At 43.7% G+C, this 22,755-nt stretch overlaps 2 protein-coding genes across 14 annotated transcripts in view; one reads left to right on the forward strand and one right to left on the reverse strand.

The window, feature by feature from the left end:
• Positions 1-22,755, forward strand: part of SCHIP1 (schwannomin interacting protein 1) — a 791,641-nt gene that overhangs the window by 757,057 nt on the left and 11,829 nt on the right. For 7 of the 8 annotated variants that reach the window (XM_053599493.1, XM_053599494.1, XM_053599496.1 and 4 more), the window contains one exon: positions 7,706-7,824. In XM_053599493.1, the coding sequence (XP_053455468.1) occupies positions 7,706-7,824 (119 nt within the window). Of the gene's footprint in view, positions 1-7,705; positions 7,829-22,755 lie in introns of those variants that run through there. The other variant, XM_053599500.1, reaches the window with a different exon arrangement.
• The window catches only part of LOC128591761 (uncharacterized), a 126,195-nt gene continuing 118,107 nt past the window's right edge, over positions 14,668-22,755 (reverse strand). For 3 of the 6 annotated variants that reach the window (XM_053599508.1, XM_053599501.1, XM_053599504.1), the window contains one exon: positions 20,324-21,692. In XM_053599508.1, coding sequence (XP_053455483.1) covers positions 21,387-21,692 — 306 coding nt within the window. In that variant the 3' untranslated portion in view covers positions 20,324-21,386. Of the gene's footprint in view, positions 17,412-20,323; positions 21,693-22,755 lie in introns of those variants that run through there. The other 3 variants (XM_053599506.1, XM_053599502.1, XM_053599505.1) reach the window with 2 other exon arrangements.

Genomic DNA, 22,755 nt, shown 5'->3' on the forward strand with positions numbered 1-22,755 from the left:
GATGAACAAATGTGTATTAATAAAAGGATTTGTTTCATAAAGTAGCGATTCAGTCAAAAGTCCACACGTACCGGCCTAGGAGGCACACGTGGCCATCAAGCCGTAGGTTCCCCACCCCTGCCCTGTTGACACACTTACAGAACAGTAGCCATCCTCATGGGTTGCTTCTTTTACCCTTTTACCTTTACCAAAGTTCCTATTCTAAGTAGATGCTGAACTTTATCTCTTGGTGCTTGTTAAACTTTGCCCTGACCCCTAACAAGTAGAATACTCAAGTAGAACAATACTTCACAGACTCACTGTAAACAATCATCTTCTTTCTCTGCACTGGCATCTCAGCCCTTTGCGTGTCAGCTTTTTCTCGAGTAAGACAAGTGTCAGAAGGCTCTAAGCCCCAGGGTCCTTCCCCTCGGGTGCCCATCCTGGACTTTGGACGTCCAAGGCCAGCTCTCTGGTGAGTATCAGTCATGAGCAACTTGTGCCCTATGGTCCCAGCATTGCCCCACAGTCGGGTTGACACCTATCCCAAGAAACTTATTTAGACATATTGGCACAAGGATGCAAAGATAAGAAATTTCAACAGCATTTCAGGAAACCTGATTGGGTGGCTCATCCTGACCTTTCTGGGATGAAATGGAAAATGTCAGAAATGCAAAATAAAAAGGAAGTATCCGGACTTTAATGTTCATCCAGTGATAACAATGGAAAGACACTCTGTTATTTAACTTCTATTTCCGCTGATCATTAAAAAGCACTTCCCAAGGGATAAATTAAGACACAAGAACTTGAAATACCCTGTAGAGTGCAAATAGTTAAGCACGTGACATTCAAAAGCATGCAGTTTATTTTCTTATGGAATATCGTTTTTTATGCAGGATGTTCATAAACTTCATGTACAATTTAAAATTGAATTGCACACAAACTTTACGGACACCCTGTATTTTGATCTTGTGACAGACCCACGTTTTGTCTCGGTGAGAAGATAATTAGAAAGTACTGTCAGTATATTTGTGGTTTCTTTTTGCTTTTGTGTTAGAATGAAAATTATTAAGAAAGTGTAACTAAATTCTATACTTCTGGTTCATAATTTTAAGAGCCTCAGACTCCCCACACTCTAATGCTGCCTATACACGTTAGAACAAAACGGCCTTACAAGCTGAGGAAAGAAACTAGAGTGACTACCATTTTCCTAAAGGAAGAGTATTTTTCCACAGGGAGCTCCAGAATCCCACTTGCATTCCCTGGTGGATGCTGCTAATGGCAGTGATGCCGGATATCACTAGGCAATAGATTGCACTGAGCGAAAGGATCATTAATTGCTTCAAAACAGGCATCCCAGCAAGGCCTTGGCAGAGGCCACCCTGCTGCCAGTGAACCCCCACCTGGCTGCAGAGTCTGGCGCGCCGCACGGAACAGATGCGTGCTCAGCTGAAGAAGAAACAAGTCTGTATTTTATCAGCTACTTGGTCGGTTCCATTGGTTAGAGCCGTGGTTCTCCAACACCGGAGCCAGCAGCGTCAGCAGCATCCGGGAGCTTGTGGGAAATCCACATTGTCAGCTGTCTCCAGACCTTCGGAAACAGAAAAATAGTCCGTGTTTTCACAAACCTTCTAGACAGTTCTCGTGCACAAACAAGTTTGAGGGTTTCTGTGTGTGTGTGCACGTGTGTGCATGCCCACCCTTGTTACCCTCTGCTTGGCAGACCGGATGTCAGTCCCTGTGCCCCCAGCCCCTGAGTTCCTTCTGGGGATCATCAGCTCCTGGGATGCTGCTGCTCACAGTTCTTAGCAAGTGTCTCCTCGATGGCTCATTTCTTTCCTTCTCACCACTGGTAGAAAGAGGTTCTTTTGTTGGTTTAATAAGCATTTCCCGAGGTCTGCGTGTGACACCAGTGTAGACAATGGGGAAAGAGAAGCCGAGGCCTGTGAGGCTTCTCGGCCTTAGAGAGGATCTCCTGTGAAGCCTCTAGCTGGTAACTCCTAGAGCTGATTAGGAGTGCAGAGCCCCAGGGCCTGCCCCTGTGTCAGAGTCTGGGTCTGAACAGGCCCTCGGGGGAAGCCCTCAACTCAGTAACAGCGTATCCGTGCAGAAAAGAAGGGGCCAGGGTGGGCTCTACGAGGGGCCGGGGGAACGGAGCCCTGAGCAGGAGCACTGTGAGACCAGCACCTGTCCTAATAAGGAAGCCATTTCAGTTGCCCTGATGAACAGGTGCCAGGAAGAAACCCATGACGCTGGGAAGGAGAGGAAGCTCGATCCAGGGAGGAGACGGAAGACGGGAAATTGGGGGGAACATCTTCCTTCCTCCCACAACCGAATCCTGCCCAGGCCTGGACTGTCCCTGCTCCAACTCTTACCCCTGATTTTACTCCCACGGCACCTCTGTGCCGTTCTCAGCTGGGTCTTCCCCAAGTCTCCAGGCCAAGCTTCTTTAAATTTATCTGTTCTCAGGGGAGTTTAAGGAGCCCCCTTCCTCCTAGTTTGACGGGCCCTTTCCGGCTGTGTGGGCTTTGTCATCTGCGCAGGAGTGGAGAGGAAGCAGCTGTTCATGGTGTCCTGAGTGCCAGATGGCTTCAAGTCTGGGCTTAGGACGTTTTCCCTGAAGTGTGCTCCTGAGAACCAGACCGACCTCACAGATGCCCCCACAAAAATACAGTTTGTCAATTAAATAAATTTTGGAAGTGCAGAAAATATTCTATCCTCCTCTTAATAAATGTATGTGCACATTAGCCCATTAAAGGCTAATGTGATGTTGCTAGGAAGGTGGGCTGGTCAGGGCATAGAGGCAGAACCTTGGCAGGGGTGCAGGGCTGTGTTGGTGTGCAAGGGGTGGGTATTTGCTGTATCCTGAGGAAAGTATGGAAAAGACTTGGGGACATATTGGATTAGGAGATAGACACAAAAAACATTTTGCTTTTGACTTCTGTACCAAATACTGTGCTTGTCAAGTGTGGGGAATTGCAGTGGAGAGGTGGCACACTGGGGAAGGCTGGGCATTGGCGTTTAGAGTCTGAAAGTGCCAGGCGTGTGTGTTTTAAGATCGAGGCACACAGGGTACCTTGGAAAGTCACTGCGGGCCTCATCTGCCCAGGCTCAGACAGTGGCAGTGGGGGATTGAGCAGCAGATGAAAACTTTCTTGGGCTAAGCTTCTAAGCACAGTTTCACTTCATCCTGGTCTTGAATAGGTTTTTCTGTCTCGAAGGGATAAGCCACTATTCCTAAGTTGCCCTTTCACTTTCTGCTAGCAGTTATCAATTTTAGACGTTTTACTTTTGTTTTATGAGGGAATTTCTCAAGACTACTTTAAGAGTGGACGTGGCTCTGCTTGCTGTAAAGGCAGACATAGTGTCCTGTTGAGTCCACCTCTCCCTTTTCCTGTATGTCCAGCTGTTTCTCACCGTGGAGCATCCCTGGCCTTGGGGAGGGGGTGGGAAGATGTAACTGCCCTGCAGTTGTAATTCCTTAGAGAACAAAAGGCCTTAGAAATTATACACACATGTTTTACACATGTAGGCAGCTAAAAGGGTATTAGGCTGCAATTGCTAGATTTTAAGACTGATTAGTGGTGATAAGGAGAGCAGCTCTGATAAGAGGATATTTAGACTGTAAATATTTGAGACTGTGATTTGTCCATGGTGTGTATGTGCTGCAATGACCTGTTCCCTCTTCATCTGAGAACACAGCACGTCCATCTCACGGAAGAAGTCGATCTGTAAGTTGCACATTTTATCCCCCACATGGTGTCAGAACATCTTACTCTTCCATGTGGAGGCGGGATGTGAAGGAGCAGAAACACCTGCACACAGAAAGGAGCTGTGCCCTCCGTTTCTTTATCTTCAAAGCAGAAATTGTTGGGGGATCAACTGCAGGGCCACCGTTGATCACAGACTTACTGTACCATGAGTCAGGGATAGCTGCTAAGTGACTTACCCAAACTCTCTCGTTGAATCTTCCAACATCAAGTGAGAACAGCTTTCTGGCCACAAAGCCATCAGCAGTGAGTCAGGGGGAGCAAACTATTGACTCACGTACAGAACACCGTTAAAACAGAAAAGGACAAATCCCTTAATATAAATGTGTTTAAATGCTCAGACCTTCGTAGAAAAAGAAGCAAAACTAGAAATAAGTAATAAATAGAAAAGAAAGTACAGGAACTAAAAATACTTAAATACCTACTCTCACTTGTAATCAAAGACGTCAAAATAAATCCAAGACCAGTCTGAGCAAGAGCAATACCCTGTCTCTACTGAAAATAGAAAAATGAGCCGGGCCTTGTGGCTGGTGCCTGTAGTCCCAGCTGCTCAGGAGGCTGAGACAACAGGGTTGCTCAAGCTCAAGAGATTGGAGTCGCTGTGAGCTGTGATGACACCACAGCACTCTACTCAGGGCAACAGAGTGAGACTCCGTCTCAAAAATAAATGAATAACTACTGATTTTTGCTTATGAAATTAAAAGCCACTTTTTTTTAAGTAAGTTTGCTCCGTGTGAGGCAGGATGCAGTAAAAGCTGGGCCCTTTCACATTGCTGGTGGGCATGTGAATCGGAACAGCTTTTCTCTAGGGCGACATGACAGAATGTGTCAAGAGCCTCCGCACTTGTTCACACTGAGCTGATCTGGTAACTCCACTCCCAGGAACTTATCCTGAGGACATAGTCAGACGTGTGGGCAGGGATTGATGTAAAGATGCTGACTTCTGTGTGATTTTTAGTTTGACACATCCCAAATGGCTAAAAATAGATGGTAACTCCAGAGGATGGAATGATATGCAACCATTAAACACTGTGTCTTTAAAGAATATGAGGTACTGTGAGGGAAATGCTCAAAATGTAATCAACAATGTGCTCTCAATTTTATAAAGAGGAGGAAAATGCACACATCTGAGGTCTTAAAATTAAGTTCTCATACCCATCCTAGAGAAAGTGCTACCTACCTCATCCCTGAATATCACTATACACTACTCAGCAAGACACCCTCCATGTCGACATGAACACAGCTGTGAGACACCGATGTACCAAGGTTTATGACACCTTGCTGAGTGGTCTGCTGTGCTGCCAGCATTAAGGATATGGTGACAAGTTTGTGAGCTTAATTGTCAGACCTTTGTACAAGAACAGCTCTGATGATCATTTTCATTGTAAGATTTAAAAAGCTAGGAGGAAAAACACCAAAACCTTAGCAGTTATGTCTAGGTCATGGGATTATGAGTAGCATCTATATTCTTTTTTCTTTTGTTTCATGGTGGGGGGGGGAGTTGGCAAGTTTGTAGATACTTTTCATGATGTACTTTTCAGTGATATCCAGAGAAAGAAAAGGGGAAGAGCACATATTATAAAGCAGTCCTCTTGAAACTGTTGGAGGTGTTCCAGTGTAAAGAACTGTAGTGAATATAAATAGAAATATTTAAAGGGCCTGCCCCAGTAACTGTAGCCCTAGTGTACAAGTACGTCAGGAAAGGTAGATGAGGAACCAAGGGTGTATTCACACATTCACACATGGGACGGGTCTTTTCTTTAAATAAAGCCTCCTTCGGCCCCCAAGCTAGTAGTGGGCGAGCACATTGAACATGAATCATTAACAGTCATGTAGTCTACTGATTTTATATTTAGATGTTCAGCTCCACTCAACAGTTTTCTGACTGTTGAAGACATTGAGTGAGACTCCCCTTTGCCAGTTATGTGGATTGAGATGTGGTTTCACTCACTGCCTGGCAGATACTGGGATTTTGAAATGAATGGATGTTAAAGCAATGTGGTTCTGTTTTGGCTGGACCCGCACAAGTACCAGCCTTGCACATTTGGAAGGATGGTTTGCTTTAATTACCATTCCCCAGCAGTCCAGTGACGAGTGGTTAGTGAAGTGAAAGGCATTCTTGCTTCCCTTCACAACCTTACGTTCTTTCTCAGGGCTCAGGGCTGTGCCAGCCAAGTACACAGGATGAAATCAGCAGCACATCTGTAAAATAATCTGTGCCAAAGCTGTCTTTCACTGTGTGGCTGCATCACGCACGCCTGCGCACACGCCATCTCCTGGTATGACATAGCTGGGTCGGTACATCCCAAAACAGAGGCGCAGTCTGTAGAGAAGAGAGACCCAGTCCTCCCTCGGTGGAAAGTTGAAAGAAAGCTTATGGTGTCCGAGGATTAAAAAAATGTGGGAGCAGAAAAGAGTAGAGCTGAGCGTTGTTCGAACTAGATGTTCTCAGTTTCTATTGAAACTGAAGTTCAGGGCTACAGTCTGGGGTGCACAGTCTGGAAACCCTAAGATGTTCGAACGCTGCCTGCTGGAACTCGGGAGCCACAGCTGTCTCAGTTGTCCCATACGGTTTTGTGTTTTACTCTGTGCTGCCCAACAGGGTATCTGCTGGCCACCTGTGGCTATTGAGCTCTTCAAATGAAGCTAGTGTGACTGAGGAACTGAAATTTTAACATGGACTCATTAATTATTAATTGAACTGTGAATAGCCACATGTGACTGGTGACTCCCATATTAGACAGAGCAGCTTCTCTTACTCTCTGCTGCTCTTCGCTTTGGGATGAAACTAAGTCATTTCTAGCTCGCCCATCCAAAAGGCCGTGCATTTCGTCTTCCTGGCGAGGTGATGCTCAGATGCAGCTCCAGAGCCACCTCTTGGGAGAATCAAGGCACCACCAGCCCTCAGAGCCACGCCCAGCCGTGTGACCCACGTTTGTAATATGATTTGCTGAGTGAGTCTTTAACCCCCAGCTCAGAAAATAAAATAGTCCTTCTCACAGCCCTCATCATCACAGGAAGCACAAAGCAACTTCTGGCCCCCCAGCCCAGGGTTTCTAACTCATGTTTGTATTTGTAGTGGTTTCATTTTTTAACCAAGGAAATGATTTCTAATCTTCTCCCCTGTTATTTAAAGGGTTTTAAAGTTCAGCATGGTGAGTTTTTATGGGGCTTTTTATGGGAAGCTAAGTGTTGTAAACATACCAAATGATCACAGTAGTCTAGTTAACCAAATCCTCTTCCTCTGCACATGGACCCCCACATCCCTTCCCAATGTGGAACAGCTGGGCCCAGTCAGAATCCTCACGCTCTTCCAGGAGTTGGGTTCAGGGCTTCCCACATCCTCAGCCTGGTGAGGTAAGACGAACGCAACAGCAACAGCAATTCCCAGGAAGACACAAGGAGCCTGTGGGGGCAGGCACTGTGTCTGTCCTGTCCTGGGCTCTGTTCTGGGGTCATCATGTGGCACCTGCCAGCTCCTGGAGACCCAGCACATGTCAGTCAAATGAGTTCATGTTCTTGCCATAGAGAAAGTGGGCCGGCTGCAGGGACACGTTAGGGAGAGAGGGGCCAGGGACAGGAAAAGGCCACATTTGGGATCACAGCAATCTGATTGGGGAGAAAGTGCTTGCCCTCCACAGCTTACTCTGCTGTAGCTAACAGGCAAGAGGAAGAAAGATTACAGAACCAGCCGCCTCATTCCCTCCTAGCAGGGATCAGGTAGCACCACGCCCGTGATTACCTGGGTGGAGATCAGAAAGGCTCTGAGGCATTCAGGAAACCAGAAGGGACTGGTTTCATTTCAGCTTTTAATAACTCAAATACTCTTGTGCTGCAGCCTATTTATTTATTTTTCATCTAATATTACAGTTCTAAGAAACAAAGCAAGTTAGGCTGCCTGTGGTTGTGACATATCTGCCCGCTTATCGGCCTTTTTTATTTTCTTGAAATTTTAGGCACAGAAAAATGAGAGAGAGTCTATCAGACAGAAGTTGGCGCTTGGAAGCTTCTTTGATGATGGCCCAGGAATTTATACCAGCTGTAGCAAAAGCGGGAAGCCGAGCCTTTCCTCCCGGTGAGTGCTCTTTTGAGTTGATTTTTCTGATATGTGCCTAATGGATTTTACATCTAATGTCTCATAAAAGATGCCCTTTAAATCCTCAATAATTCGTAATACTGCCGTCTTTATTGGGATGTTAGATAGACTCTTCCCCCCCATTTCTTGGTTTATTTGTTGCCATCACTGTTGTTGTTTTAGGCCTATTGCCCAGCGACTCAAGGTCAGACTTTTATATTTCATTTTTTTTCCACACTCAATATAGTCCGGCCCTTTTAAACTATAGTCCAGCCCTTTTAAACTATAGTCCAGCCCTCCAATGGTCTGAGGAACAGTGAATTGGCCCCCTGTTTAAAAAGTTTGAGGACGCCTGGGTTAGAGGCATGTGGCAAATGACCAGATGTCCCATTAAGCCGTCCCAAAGCACCCAGAATCACCCCCTTGACACGTGGGATTGCAGTAAGTACTGGTAACTAAGAAACAACTCTCGCTTTGATCCTTCATGTTTATTACAGCTGCTAACCTGTCCTCCAGGTGGTTTTTCTCTGTCTTATTTCAGGATATCATTACTCTTTATCCTGATGTATTTCAGGATGCTTTGGTCATTTGCATGGCTTCTAATTCCAAATAAAATATATTTAAATTAAAGTTTTACTTAGCAGGATTGTGGACTAAAGCTTCTCAGACTTTAACGTGCTTATGAATCATCTGTGAATGAATCATCTTCATTGCAAAAATGAAGATTCTGATTCAGTAGATCTCAATGGGACTCCAGACTCTACTTTCCCAAGAAGCTCCCAGCCCGGTGGCTGAGCTGCCATTCCATAGACGGCTTTGATTCGTGAAGGTTCAGACAATCTGCAGAGTTTTAGGTCTCACAAATATGGGTATTCTGAGTGACGAAAAGATATAGAACATCTCTTTAGTGAAGATGGTAGTCACGGAAGACCAATCAGAGTTCTCTTGACAGCCCCCGCCCCCATGTCTGTTTCTCTCAGTCTTCTGGGCCAAAAGCAAATATACTCTGTTACAATACAAGGAATGTGTACCATGTTAAGCCAGGAGGTGCAGACAAATGAGAGTGTGCACACCGCTATCCAACCTACAGATTTCTACCATGTCTCTGCCTCAGGTGAGGCCTAGAATGAGACATTTTAATGAGAGTCTATTCTGCGTGGGTTTCAGTAAGCCTTTTGCTTCAGTCTGATCCTGAGAGATTCATCTCAACCAGCAAGAATCAAGGCAGGCGGGCAGGCTCACCGCACACCTGTCTGTGGGCTCTGCAGGCAGGTCGGTACATCAGCACCAGAGCTCCGCTCTGGCCCTGCAGTGTGACAGCATCTCCTCCTCAGGTGGGACCAGCCTGTCCCATTCTACTCTCCTATTCCTCCACCTTCGTCCTGGAGCTGTAAGGTCAGCCTTCCCTTTGCCTGGGGAGCATCTCTCTTCCTCCCCAGAAAGAGCCTACAAACCTGGAGACCTGAGCATTAGTCCTAGTTCACTTCTAATTTGGGGACTTTTTAACAATTTACTTAGTTTTTTTTTCTTCCCGATTTACTTAGTTTTACCACGCCTTATTTTTTTTCATTTTTGTGAAGTGAGGGGATTGTACCATAGAGTCTTTTAGATTTCTGCAACTGTTCTCTAATATTCCCCAGAGTACTAAGTTGTTCTAACAGCCCAGTCTGCTCAGCAATGTCATGTCTATCTGGTGCAAATGGGAGGGTTTTATTTTTTAAATAAAGTATATATATGTAGGCTTGTTTCATCTTTCAGAAGCAATGACTTTTAACTCCTTGACTATTTTTTTCTGATATTTACCCACATATCTCTAAATAAAGTATTCATCTTCTTAGTTTTTATTTTAAATATCCATCAGACTACCTACTCTAGAAAATTGGGATTTAGCTTTTCTTCACAGATCTCCCACAGACACACATATATCCCCCCATTCATCCTTTATAATTATTTCACAGCTTAACGTCCAATAACTATCCAATATTTATATTACTAAGATCATGTATTATTCTCACTGAACCATATAGTAAACTGTGATTACTTGAGAAATTATATACTTTGTCCTGAAATTAGAGTGGCTTCTTTATTCCCTTCCCCAGCCCACGTGTTGACTGCCACTTTGTATTGTACGGTATCAATACACCACAGGTTGTTCAGTCACCCTTCTTCTGATGGGGGTTGAGTTGTTCTAAAGATTGTGCTCTTAAAGACAATGCCATTTGCTCTGCCAGCATTTCTCTTCAGCAATAGCAATGAGTGGAATGATTAGGAAAATACCTGAATGTTCACACTGAGAAGATAACGTCAAACTGTTCTCCATCGTGGTTGCAAGCTCCTCTCTCCTACTGCAATGCTTCAGAGACCCTTTGGACCACAACCTTCATAATACTAGAAAGCATCAATTTCTTTTAAATTTTTGTTAACTGACTAGGACAGCATGGTATTTCATTGTGTTTATTCCCTATATTTTGTTTTGTCTTCCCTGAAATGTCTGGTTGGACCTTACATCTAAATTTCTCTTGGACTTAGACTTTGTGCTTTTCTTGTTGACTGGTCAAAACTGAGTCTTGGTACTGATGCTAAACACATCGCATGTACCACGTGGATGTTTGTACCACTTAGGTTGCTGCTTGTTTTCACTTCCTTAGTGTGTGTTTTAAGACCCTAAGTTCTTAATCTTACAAGTTTATATAATTAATTCCATCCAACGTTCCTTTCCTGGTCAATGCTTCCTGTAACTATAATCTTCTACCCCAAAGTTCAATAGACCTTGCCTAGATTTCCTACCAAGAGTTGAAAGTGTTAAGTTTTCTTAAATCTGCAATCAGTCAGGAGTTGATAATCTGCGTTCAGTATGGCACAGTTAACTGAAGTCACATGAAGGTTTTTGATACTTTAATGGCAGAAATATTTCACATCGAATCCTGAGCAGAAGCCTCATATGTGAAACAAAGCAATCCTCCTCGGATTCAGGAGACTGAAGGGGAAGGGCCGGGCCACCCCTGCCCAGCGAACATTTGCCCCTCCCACTTGCCCTGTCCATGTCTCTCCCTTTGGTGCCTCCCTCCACCCCTGCCCTACACGCCCCAGAAACCTACCTGAAACTCTTGTGACACAGCAAACTTTGAAAATCACTGAGTCATCTACCCCCTTTGGATACGCAGAGATCTAAACACACATGTATTTCACAGTAGCTCATGACAGGCTCCACTTGTTGACTCACCATAAGGACGATTATTTATATCCTGTTCTTCCAGAGGCTTCATCCCCACGTTCTGGGATGAGATCATCCCACCAACAGGCTGACTTTTTTTTGGATCCCCCTCAGGATGATGTTCAGTAATGAGACTGAATGTTTCTAAGCACTATCACTCGACCGCTGTAAATTCAAAGTTGCAAAGACTGTCATCTCCCTCAGCAGTAATGATGTAGGAGAAAAGCCTTTAGGAATGTTCGGTTGCATTTGTATAACCCATATTCCTTATCTCTGCTGGAATTGACTTAGTTTTTCTAATGCATTATAACCCCTGAAATTCTTTGTTGAGCTAGAAATGCCTCACTTTGGATTTACAAATGTGCTTGAAGGATGTTACCACTTTGAGTTTACCAATATGATACTCGAAAATGTATCAGGGGACATGTGTCGAATCAGTTAAATAATCAGAACCAGGTAAACTGTGTATGAATTTACTACCCAATTTTAATTGAGGCTGAGGACTTAAAATTATTTGGCCAAATAATGGGTTCTAAAGTGATGATCTTACTTGTTAAGGTGAATGGGATCTTTGGCAAACTAGTACTGGTTATCTTTTTAAAGAATGTGCATTTCCCTGCAAAAAGTAATTTTATGACACAGTACGTGAAAAGCTATGAAATAGCATGAGGGTCTCGGAAGACCGCAGTTGAACCCTTTCTAGTGAGTGGAAGTTCTCAGTTGTTCACTGAGTTTCAGCTCCCTTGGGTTTTTCTAGATGGTGCTATCTCCTAAAGCATTTTTTAAAAGAATGACAAGCTGTTAAATGTAAGCTAGGCTTACAGTAATCCCATAAAGACATGTCATGCTTAACTCTGCAGCAAAAGAATGTTCTATGTTGGTTCATAACTCAATTAATTAAATTTGACTTATACTGAAATGTGGCAAATTTAGGGAGTGTCATTTTCTTCTTATTTGCTAATCCACATATCCACCTTCTCAAACTAAGACTGTATGACCTTTTTTTAACTTAAAAAATGTTTCAGTGAAAAGTTTTTAAAAGCTCACAAGGAAATGAGAAAAAATGAATCACCTACTTTTGAAATAAGGTTTTTAAAAATACTACATTTAGTCACTTTCTTTAAAAAAATATTCTTTTTTATGACTAGTGTAATATGTTTCTGCAAAATATTTTTTCACTAGTCAAACTAATCTTCAGTTAGCATTATATATTCATTTCACAGTAGGAGCTCAGATATAGATTAGTGTTATTAAAAGAATAGAAACTGGCTTAGCTGCCATGGAGGCACAAGATCGAATGATCGTTAATGATGGACGTGCAGAAAAATCTTTCCTTTTTCAAACATTGCAACCTGATCTGACACTGGAGAGTAAGTGCAAAATCTGATCTTCACCTCTCCTCTTACCTAACCCCAAGATGTGTTTTATTTACATATATAAAAATATGGATACAGTCTAGTATGGTCTTTTTTATAAAGTATACAGTGAGATGGTGTAGCCTAAGATGGGCCATACCCTTCTCTCCAAACCCTGGTTACTATGAAAAGCAGAAATTCCCCAGAGAACTTTTGAGAAGCTGCTTTGAATAATGATTACTGTGTGCTTTTATCTCAGCCAGTCCACCATCTCAAATCAAAACTCCTTTCTTGGCCTTATAGGTTTATTGTCAAGTGGCTGAGACAAGACCAATGATAGGCAGCTGCCACCTCCTTTTGTGTTTAGACTGGAAGGTGGGAGGGGAGATGTGGACACCCCAGGGAGCTTTTATCAACTGGATCTAGAGAAACGTTAAAGAGGTAGGATCCACAGAGCCTTTGCATGTGAGGAGCTGGATCTGTATCCGTAACCTGCCACAGAATCATGGGTTGAACTAGCATCATTTTGCCAGGAAAGTGAATCATCGTCTTATCTACCGCAGTAATAACATTTGTATGATTTGCTGGAAGAAGTTAAGCAGAATGGTCATATCTGCCCAGCATTGGTCAGGAAAGAGTGTGTCCTATTCCCACTCAGCGAAAGTCACCCTGTAGCATCCTTGCAATAATAGGCTCATACTATAGCAACCTATTTAGAACATGCAACATATCTTTAAATTTCTGTATTTATCTCTACATCTGTACTAATAGTTCATTTAGAAAATCCTTCACATAGCCGTGTCATTGCAAGTGTAGCTGACTTCTTCTTTGATTGTATTATTTGAAAAATCATTGGGAAATCTACAGAAAACCCATCATTTTTTCACACCCTCCTCCACGCATTAATTCGAGAGTACCCTAAAATATTACACAGTTTCAAAAGTGAAGCAAGATTTGAAGTGGATCTTTTGAGGAGTAATAAGATTAAAATGGCAAAACAAATGTAATTATGTAAGCAATCCTTCTCCTTCACAAACTTGAAAGAAAAGCAAATTGGTATTTGTGAAATTTTCTTTGTCTAATAAATAGCCTCACTTTACAATAATGCCAGTGACCCCAGTTTAATTAGGTGCAATTATTTTTGTGCAAGCTGAATTTGACATCTTGCTAGAGGGATAACTAGCTGTATCCTGTCTTATGAATTTTTTTTTTTTAATCACCAATGAGAATTCAATTGCCTGAGCTATGGCAAAAGGGTGCGAGGTAGGGAGAAAAAGACCACAGGGCTGCGTTTGTATTTAAAAATGGCTGTGGCGGACAGTTGAATGTTTAATTAAAGGAGCTTCTAGGAAATCTTTTTCACTGGCGCACTGTCTTTGCCAAGTTACGATGGCTTTATTACTGCAGTTTGCACTGCCTTTGGACGGTGGTTGCACACGTGCATCTGGACACACACAGCTCATGTGACTGGGCTCCTTTGTGGGTGCACAAAAGCCTTCACTGCTGCTAGATAACACCCTCCCCGCCCACAGGGAGGCCAGGGCCTCTGGAGGCTCAGACCCCTTCCTTCACTCAGTCTTTCATAGCAGTTTCTGCACCCTCCGACTGTTCTCATTCAGATTATCATGTGTATTAAAAATTTACTAAGTGTGGAGTATAAAGGTCTGAACACAATAATTAAAAAAATGCAATAAAGGCTATGTTAACCAGTTCAGTGAAAATATTTCAAACTGTATATAAAGCCAGCACATTGTACCTCATGATTGCATTATTGTACACAGCTATGATTTCAAAAAAGCCTATGGAAGAAATTTCCATAGGACAGAAACCCTGATCTATTGCAATTTTCAACAGATTACTAAGAGGGGAAAAAAATCCACTGACCATACTATGTGAAGTGGTGTTTTTTAAAAAATTTCTGTGTAGTTTTAGGAAATCAAACCGTGTCATTGAAAATACCATAAAAAAAGCTCAGGTCCTCCCATCTCTGTCCTCCATTCTTCCAGTCTCTCTGTTTCTTCAGCAGAGGCAGTCGCTGTTCCCAGGCTGGTCCGAGGTTTGTCCTTCCACTGTCTGTCGTGAGACGGTGTGTCCCCACACTCTGTTCATCATCCTGCAGCACAGGCCAGAGCTGGGTGCAGGGTGGGTGGGATCAGGGTCTCGGGAGCCAGAGGGCTCCGCTGCTTGCATACACTGATGCCTTCACCTGTTGCTCAGTGTCCTCACCTGTCAGATGGAGCAATAACAGTGCCTCCTTCCTGGGGTTACCGTGAATAAGACAAGCAAGGCACTCGGAAGTGAGCGCGAGGACCAGAGTCAGTGCTGCGTTAGGGTTTGCTATTACAGTATTTTTTTAAATCATTTTTATTCATTCTCAGACACCATCGATTAGAAACAAACAGATATTTTACGTACCACTAAAAATGTAAACTGCCCATTGGTAACACACGACTCCTTAACACTTGGGATTTCTGTTTTGATTACTGAAAGAGTCCTTTCAGGCTTGTTTGGACATTTGCTTTCATCATAGGTGCCTCTACTGCGTGCAAAAAAAATGAGGTATGTTGAGTTAAAGTAGTCCGGAAAGTTTTTCACTTTCACAGTCTAACTTTCCACTGAACTACTTTCCCTGAGAGTTGTCAGTGGCTCAGCTTTCACACTGTCAGATGTGAGTCTCCTAAGCCACTGCCCCCCACGCAGCAAGGTTCTACACTTGAGCTTTTTGTCAGAAGGTATGAGCAGCCAGCAGAGCCCACCCTTCCTCAGAGCCCTTACGTGGTTTGTTGGCTGCAGAGTTGCAGTTGAGACTGTGGTCATGTCACCAGCTGCCGGGGACGGGGTGACTGTGAAATGCATCTCGATTTTAAAGATGGCAAATGGGCTGGGCATGGTGGCTCATGCCTGTAATCCCAGCACTCTGAGAGTCTGAGGTGGATGGATTGCTTGAGCTCAGGAGTTCAAGACCAGCCTGAGCAAGAGGGAGACCCCATCTCTAAAACTAGCCAGGCATTGTGGCAGGCCCCTGTAGTCCCAGCTACTTGGGAGGCTGAGGCAAGAGAATTCCTTGAGTCAGGAGTTTGAGATTGCTGTGAGCTCTGATGTCACAGCACTCTACTGAGGGCAACGAAGTAAAACTCTGTGTCAAATAAATAAATATAAAGATGGCAAAATGTGAAGAACCACACTTCGTAGAATCAGTGCAATTCAGTAGATCCACTGCTTTCTCTTTAATCACTGCTTAAAATTCAAATTGTCACAAATTAAATCATAAAAGAGATTGTTTAAACTTTTAAGATGAAGCTTGCCACAAAATTAGGTCTAACCAGTGGCTCCAAAATATTTTAAAACATGAACATAAAAAGTCATAAAAGCACTGCTTCAGTGTTCAAAAGACTGAAAGAATTTGCGGTTAAGATTTGTATCTAATTCAGTCGTATAACTCACTCACTCTCCACCGCTGCTGGAAGTTATCAAAGGTCTGACAGGGGACAGGCATCTCGTCTGTCCTTATAACTTATAACCTGCATGTAAGTTAAACTCCATCTGAGCTGAACATTAGGATAGGATACAGGGGCTGATGTTTCTCTAAATGAGTAGGCTGGCTTTGAAAATACAGTTACATTTCTATCAGTTACATTAGAGACTAATTTACTGCAGCTCCAAGGATGAGAATGGGATCCGGATAGGATTTAGAAGGGAAGTCAACAGCTGAATCAAAGAGTCCACCATCCGCAGAACTGTTCAATTCTGAGAAAATATGTTTCTTGCTACCCATGGATCTCCACCCACTCACAACACCCGGGCCCAAACCAAAAGCCCCGCCTGACTCACACATGAGTCACAGCCCCTCGTGGACATGGTCTGAGTCACAGCCAGCCATCCTTCCCAGCTGTCAAACATTGATCCTCCTCACCGTTCCTCCAACACACAAATGCTAATCATCAGCTCTCTGATGTTCTTTTATTTTTCTTTTTTAATTCCTGCTAGATGCTCACATGTGGGCACTCAAATAAAAGAAAAATCCAAAGTCGACTGAATCTTTTCTAACAAAAACATCTTAGGTGTATTTTCTGCCATTTATTCTGTGCATAGTCTCCATGTTTTTGTTTATAAAATGGAAATCATACAGCCTGTTTTCTTCCACTTAACAACACATCGGGAATGTGTGTTGCTATCCACACACCTGTTCTTCCATGGTGTGCATTTTTGCTGACTGCGTAATAGCTCAGCAGACGTTCCACTGTAATAAACTTCATCAACCTCTTACCGTTAGGCACTGAATTCTTGCTAGTTTTTGATTTGGCTTTTGTTTTGCTTTCTTTTTTCATCCTTCTCTTTTTCTGAATGTATGCTATCCTTCTTAAAGTGCCCTGACCTTTCAAGATGGACTCTCCTAGGCATCAGCCTTGTTACCTGTAATTTAACCTCTCTCCACATTTGTTTTCTTATATGAAAAACAAAGTTCACAATACTTGCTTTATGTGTATCTGAGGGTTAGAGTTATGATATGTAAAATGCCTGGCACGTAGTAGATGCTTAAAAGTTTTTATTTCAGAGTATACATTGCTTGAGGATTATTTGGCCTTAATTAAAATGAAAGTAGACCACATTTAGGTCCTGTGAGAGATGGCTGTTTTATGCCTATTATCAGAAGAGGTCTCATTCTGCTTGTCCGTTCATGCTAGAGAACATTTCTGTTGAAAATGCATTTTCCCAACGTTAAGACCCTGTAATTATAAGTTTAATGATATAAAAGTGGTCATTGGTGAAGGAAATGGACACTACTGTAGACACAGAACCAGCAGCTGTCCAGAGAATGCAGGGATTGATTTGAAGCTCTCCAGAGACTCCCTTTAGGATACAGGGGCTGATGTTTCTGCAAAAAAAAAAAAAGCTGGTGAGGGGTAGGATCCCTTTTCAGTTAGATGCTTAAGCCAGGGGGAAGAGTCTGTGGCCGTGTGGTGCGGGGTGCCAACGGGCATCTTGTGCAACATACAGGTGGAAGGTTCAGAAGTGGCCTTAGAAGAAGAAACAGAAAAAGCATCAAATGTAGGATTAGAAGAAGGAAACCCAGACAGGGCCAGTCACACTCCAGCCACCTTTTCTGTTTTTGTTTTTTTTTTTAATTTCAGGTTACTGTGAGGGTACAAACCACTAGATTACAACATTTGCATTCGGTAGGTCGTCCCAGTTGTAGTTGTGTCCGGCCCCCAGGAGGTGCGCCATGTACCCTGACATTGTGCCTATTAAGTGGGAGCACACCAACACCAATCCCCTCCCCCTCCCTCCTCCCCTTCCCCCCTTCCTCCTCCCCCAAACTTGAATCGAATTGAGTTTTTCTCCTATGTGAACGTGTATTACACCATCTACTGGCTTCATGTTAGTATTGAGTACATTGGATACTTGCTTTATCACAAGAATGGACAAGCAAGCCCCTGGCTGCCTTTGGAGCTACTGTCCTTGGCTTCTGAGTCCTACAAGTGTAGCATCAGGACAGGATGTAACAGATACAATGTCCCGTCCCCCATCCTCTCCTTGGCATTGGAGACCACCCTTAACCTTGTGGGTTCTGCTTTCTTATCTCTCCCCTGCATTTATTCCCCCAAGCCCCGGTTCACTAAAGACCTTTCTTGTACAATTCCTGCCCTTTCACTCCTCTCGTGTCCAGGCAGCAGAAGCGCGTGTTTTCTCAGCTCTAAGACAGGGAGTGACTGCCGGTGTTCCGCGAGCTTCCCTCCAAGGCTCTGTACGTTCCACATTTCTATTTATACCTTGTCATTTCCCGATCCAAGCACTTAGAACCTGTCAGAAAACCTGTTTTTTACCCCCGGTTCTACTTCTCTGCATCCGCTTAATAAAGATCATGAACTATGAAATGCCTTCAGGGGCCCAGAAGAAACATAAGTGGGTTGAGTAGCCCAGACGGAAAGGAGCCGTAGGGAGAGTGGAGACTGCAGCCAACTAGAAAGTGTGTCCCCAGGCTGAAGGGGACCACGGCTATCACACCAGCCTGTTGGTGCGGTGGAGTGGACAGGGCTGTTACTGCCTGACCACCAAGTGACTGGGTGAGTGAATACACTGTTGGACAAGCTTATCACTATCTTATCTAGTCATAAAAATCATTTATACTCCTTTAGTGAGTGTGATCATAAATGTTGAACCATCAATATTTGCAGCTGTCTTGTAAGTAAAATTCTTTTTAAAAAGTCCAATAAATTCTGGGCCGCGCCTGTGGCTCAAAGGAAGAAGGCACCAGCCCCATATGCCGGAGGTGGTGGGTTCAAACCCAGCCCTGGCCAAAAACTGCAAAAAAAGTCCAATAAATTCTCATCCTGTGCATTGCCTACCCCTCAGTGAAAGAAGGTTGACACCATCCCACTAAAATAAAATAAGTTGTAACGTTGTATTTTTACAAAGGAAAGCAGAATTTTGTTTTCTGGGGGTTTTTGTAAATAATTAAAGGCATTTCTGTGATTCTCTCGGCAAACGCCAATATGGAATCAAAAGAGAAAAGAAGATGAGGCAGGGTTTGCAAAATGGGAAAAGGATTTTACAATTTACAAAGAAGTCACAGTACCTCATTTTAGCCCACCTCGACACATTCCACTGAGACGGCATCACACGTAAAGTACATCTCACGCTTACTCAAACCCCAATCATCCCCACACTGTTTCTTCATGACAGATTCTCAGGAAAATGAAATGTGTTTATAGCTACCCTTGGGTAGTTACAATCCATATTTTATGTTCCATCACCTTTGAAATTCTTATGAAACAAAAAGATATGGTATAAAAATATGGGTAATTATTCATTATGTATAAAACCTTTGAATAATGCATCAAAGATCCATTAAAATAAATGGAAGTAATATATTTTAACGGCCCGGCCACAAACTAGTTGGGGAGATTGAGTGACAAATGGCACAGCAGCGCCAGTGGCTCTCAGCCATGCTGGCTGTAGACAGATAGTGCATAATTGGAATTCCTGGCACATGGGAAGGTCCCCCTTGCTCTGTTTCCTAAGGAAAGCTGTACAATTGCCGTGAAATTATAAGCAAGGACGGGAGGTATATGCCCTTCAACATCAGATTGCTGGACCTAGACAGGATCTAATAAATCCAAAGCCGAGGTTAAATGAATTATGAGGGAAAGCCTGCTGGATTCCCAAATCAGAAGTCCATGGCGTCTCTTGCTTTGTGACTTTGTACCCGTCACTTACTGCCACAATGATGATGCATAACTTAAAAAAACAACCACCCACCTCAGTAGCATATAACAATAAACCTGTATTTCTGCACAGGACCCCATCAGTCAGCAGGAAGTTCTGCTGCACTGAGCTGGGCTCAGACAGGCTTGCCTGCGTGTCTGCGCTCAGCTGTCATGGCGAGGTGGCCCTCCTGTTGTCAGCTGGCCTTTCACACATGTCTTGAGACAGCCGGCCCTGGAGCTCTGTGCTGTGAAGTCATGGCCAGCGGGCTAGTGAGGACTTGTTCTGAGGGCGGTGGCAGGGTTCCCTGAGGACAAGCTCAGAGCCAGAACAGCATCACTTCCTCTGCCTTCTGTTGGCTGAGATGAGTAACAAGGCTAACCCAAGGGTAAGAACATAGCCTCTGTTTCTTGATGGCAGAAGCTGCATCACATTACAGAGAGGCCAGGTACGAGGGGAAGAATTGGAGGCATTTTTATACTGAGGCTGTCACGTGTCTGGGGCAAGTCATTTGACTCCTCTGAGTAATGATTATCTTGCCTGTAACCCATAGGTAACAGATTTTACAGTCCAGGGAGAGAGTGTGAGTGAACATACTTCAGAACTAAAATTCAGTGCGGTAGTTCAAGTGAAGTGTGGTGGGTGGGGGATAAGACCTTACCCAAGAATCTTAAACATTTACGCGCAGATGCTGATGTTGGGAGACTCCCATTTCTAAGATCAGAGAACTGTAAATAGTTCCAGGCATCAGAACCAGCCTCAGACCAGCCCTACTCCAACGCCAAGGACAAAGGCCTGATTCACAAAGGCTACTGCCTTTTTAGAAGTTACCAGCAAATTTTAGGACTATGGTATTATTTTTCTCAGGGAATAAACGGGTCTGGTCTCTGTATTTTGAAAAAAATGTTATCTTTTCTCCAAATCATATTACCACTTGGGTGGGCTTTTGAGATACCCTCTTAGTAGTTAGAAACTTTTCTTCTCTGCCAGCCTCTCAGTTCTGTGCATCTTTTAATGTTATCACTGGTAACAGCAGCTGGAAGTCAGCACATGCATTTTTTGTTTTTTTTATTGAGACAAAGTCTCACTTTGTCACCCTCCGTAGAGTGCTGTGACATCACAGCTTACAGCAACCTCTAACTCTTGGGCTTAAGCAGTTCTCTTATCTCAGGCTCCCAAGTAGCTGGGACTACAGCGCCCGCCACATTGCCCAGCTATTTTTTTGTTGTTGTTGTTGCAGTTGTCATTGCTGTTTAGCAGGCCCTGGCCGGGCTCAAAGCCGCCAGCCTCGGTGTATGTGGCTGGTGCCCTACTCACTGAGCTATGGGCTTCAAGGCAACACAAGTGTTTCTTAAATAACAGCCTTCCTTACTGTAAATGCGGAGCAGACGTGGTTACTGAGCAGCCTCTGGACTAAACGCCCTCTCACTCCTGGCCGGTATGCACGGTCACACAGAGGCCGCGTGTGCTCAGAGAGGTCCTGAAGACATACTTAGTCTTCATCGCATTCTCAGAGCATTCTTCCTGTCCTTCCAGACCTCTGGTGCTCCCTGTAGGTAGTTCTGGGCGGCAGTATTGTTTTTCATTGCCATGGCATGTGTAAGGGAAGAGAGTTTTCTGGGACGACCAGGACAGACCTTTTAGAAGTGAAATCCACAGCAAGGCAGACTTCCAGCAGCCTTTGCAGCCAGTGCTCTGCTAAACGCCACTCAGAGCATCCCAGAACCTCGAATCAGATACTTTGAAATTATGTCTCTAATTGGTAGGGTGAAGATGGTGTTTTGTTCTCACCTCAGACTGTGCTTAAGAGATCCGGGCAAATGAGGCCCTCTGCAGCCTGGATCGTATAAGAGGGGCCAGATACTCTGCAGTGGGAGGTGCAGAAAGCGAGGAACTCCAGTGTCCAGAAGTGAGCCTCCGGAGCAGCCGTGCTTCCCAGGACAGGAAGGGCTGGGAACAGGGGGCTGACTGTCCTTCAGCCTTGCAGCGGAGAGGCCTTCAGCAGCTGGTGGTCCCATCCACCCAGCCAGTCTGCTTGGGAGCTGTGGTTGAATTTCACCCAAAGCCGGCTTCATCTTAAAACCGCTTAAAGGCTAAAGACAAACAAATCCTTCTTGAAACCTGAGCCCATTTTAAGATGTCTTTACTAAAATCCCCTCTGAACCATTAGCTGTTATGTCATATAATTTCCTTTTCCTGAGAGTAACGTTCTTGGTGATTACTGCTGTAAGGAATTGTAAGTCTCACCCCCTAAGACGCTCTCATCAGTTTCCCATGGCGATAATGTGGTACTAAGGCGATTTTCCCAATTTCTACAGGAGGTGGTTTTTTTTTTCATTCCACCCATACTACTAATTCCCTCCCCCCGCCCACCTCTCCTATACTTTTACTGAGTTGGAAATGTAGTATGGCAGGTTGACCTAGGTCTGAGTTAATCCCTGAAAGAAAGGTTAGTTTGAGGGCAGAACAAAAGAACGTATGATCAAATTTATTTCTGTATGAAAACATATATCTTTGGACATTTTAAACTTTATTTTGGTTTGGTTTTGTGTTTTATATCACAGGTTACTTTATGTGTTTATAATCTATGCATCCAGTAGCTAGACACGTCTTCTCAAAACTTTATTCAGCAAAAAGAAAATGCTACATAATGTTAGATTTATTTTAGGTAGGCTTTAAAATGTGCATGTTCTTAATTTGCAAACAGCTTTTTTCCCTCTCTCTGTAGAGCTTATCTGTAGAGCTTACGTTTTATTGTTAAAAATGGGTTGATTTTAATTTTTAGACCAACTACAGACATTATAATTTTAAAACTTATACTGGATCAAAGAGTAACTGAACATATTGGATTTCTCCAGAAAAACCAAAATCCAATGGAAGGAAGTTAAAAGGAGGTAGATCCCAGCTCCACAGAAGGCCATGGTGCCTGGCAGGTATCGACAACTCCAGCGCACCCTGTCGGAAGCTGATTCTCCTTCAGGCTTGACTGTGATTGGGCCAGTGGTATTAGAGTTAGTGGTTCAGAGGTCCCCTCACAAAGTTACATCACCTCTAAAATTCTGTGTTCCTTTGTCCTGAGTTTTCAGTAAGTAAAGGAAAAGGAGGACAATTAACTTGGATAGAGCACCTGCCATGTATCAAGCTCTGAACAGACTC

This window comes from Nycticebus coucang, chromosome 8 (genome assembly GCF_027406575.1).
Source record: "Nycticebus coucang isolate mNycCou1 chromosome 8, mNycCou1.pri, whole genome shotgun sequence".
In the NCBI taxonomy this organism is placed as follows: domain Eukaryota; kingdom Metazoa; phylum Chordata; class Mammalia; order Primates; family Lorisidae; genus Nycticebus; species Nycticebus coucang.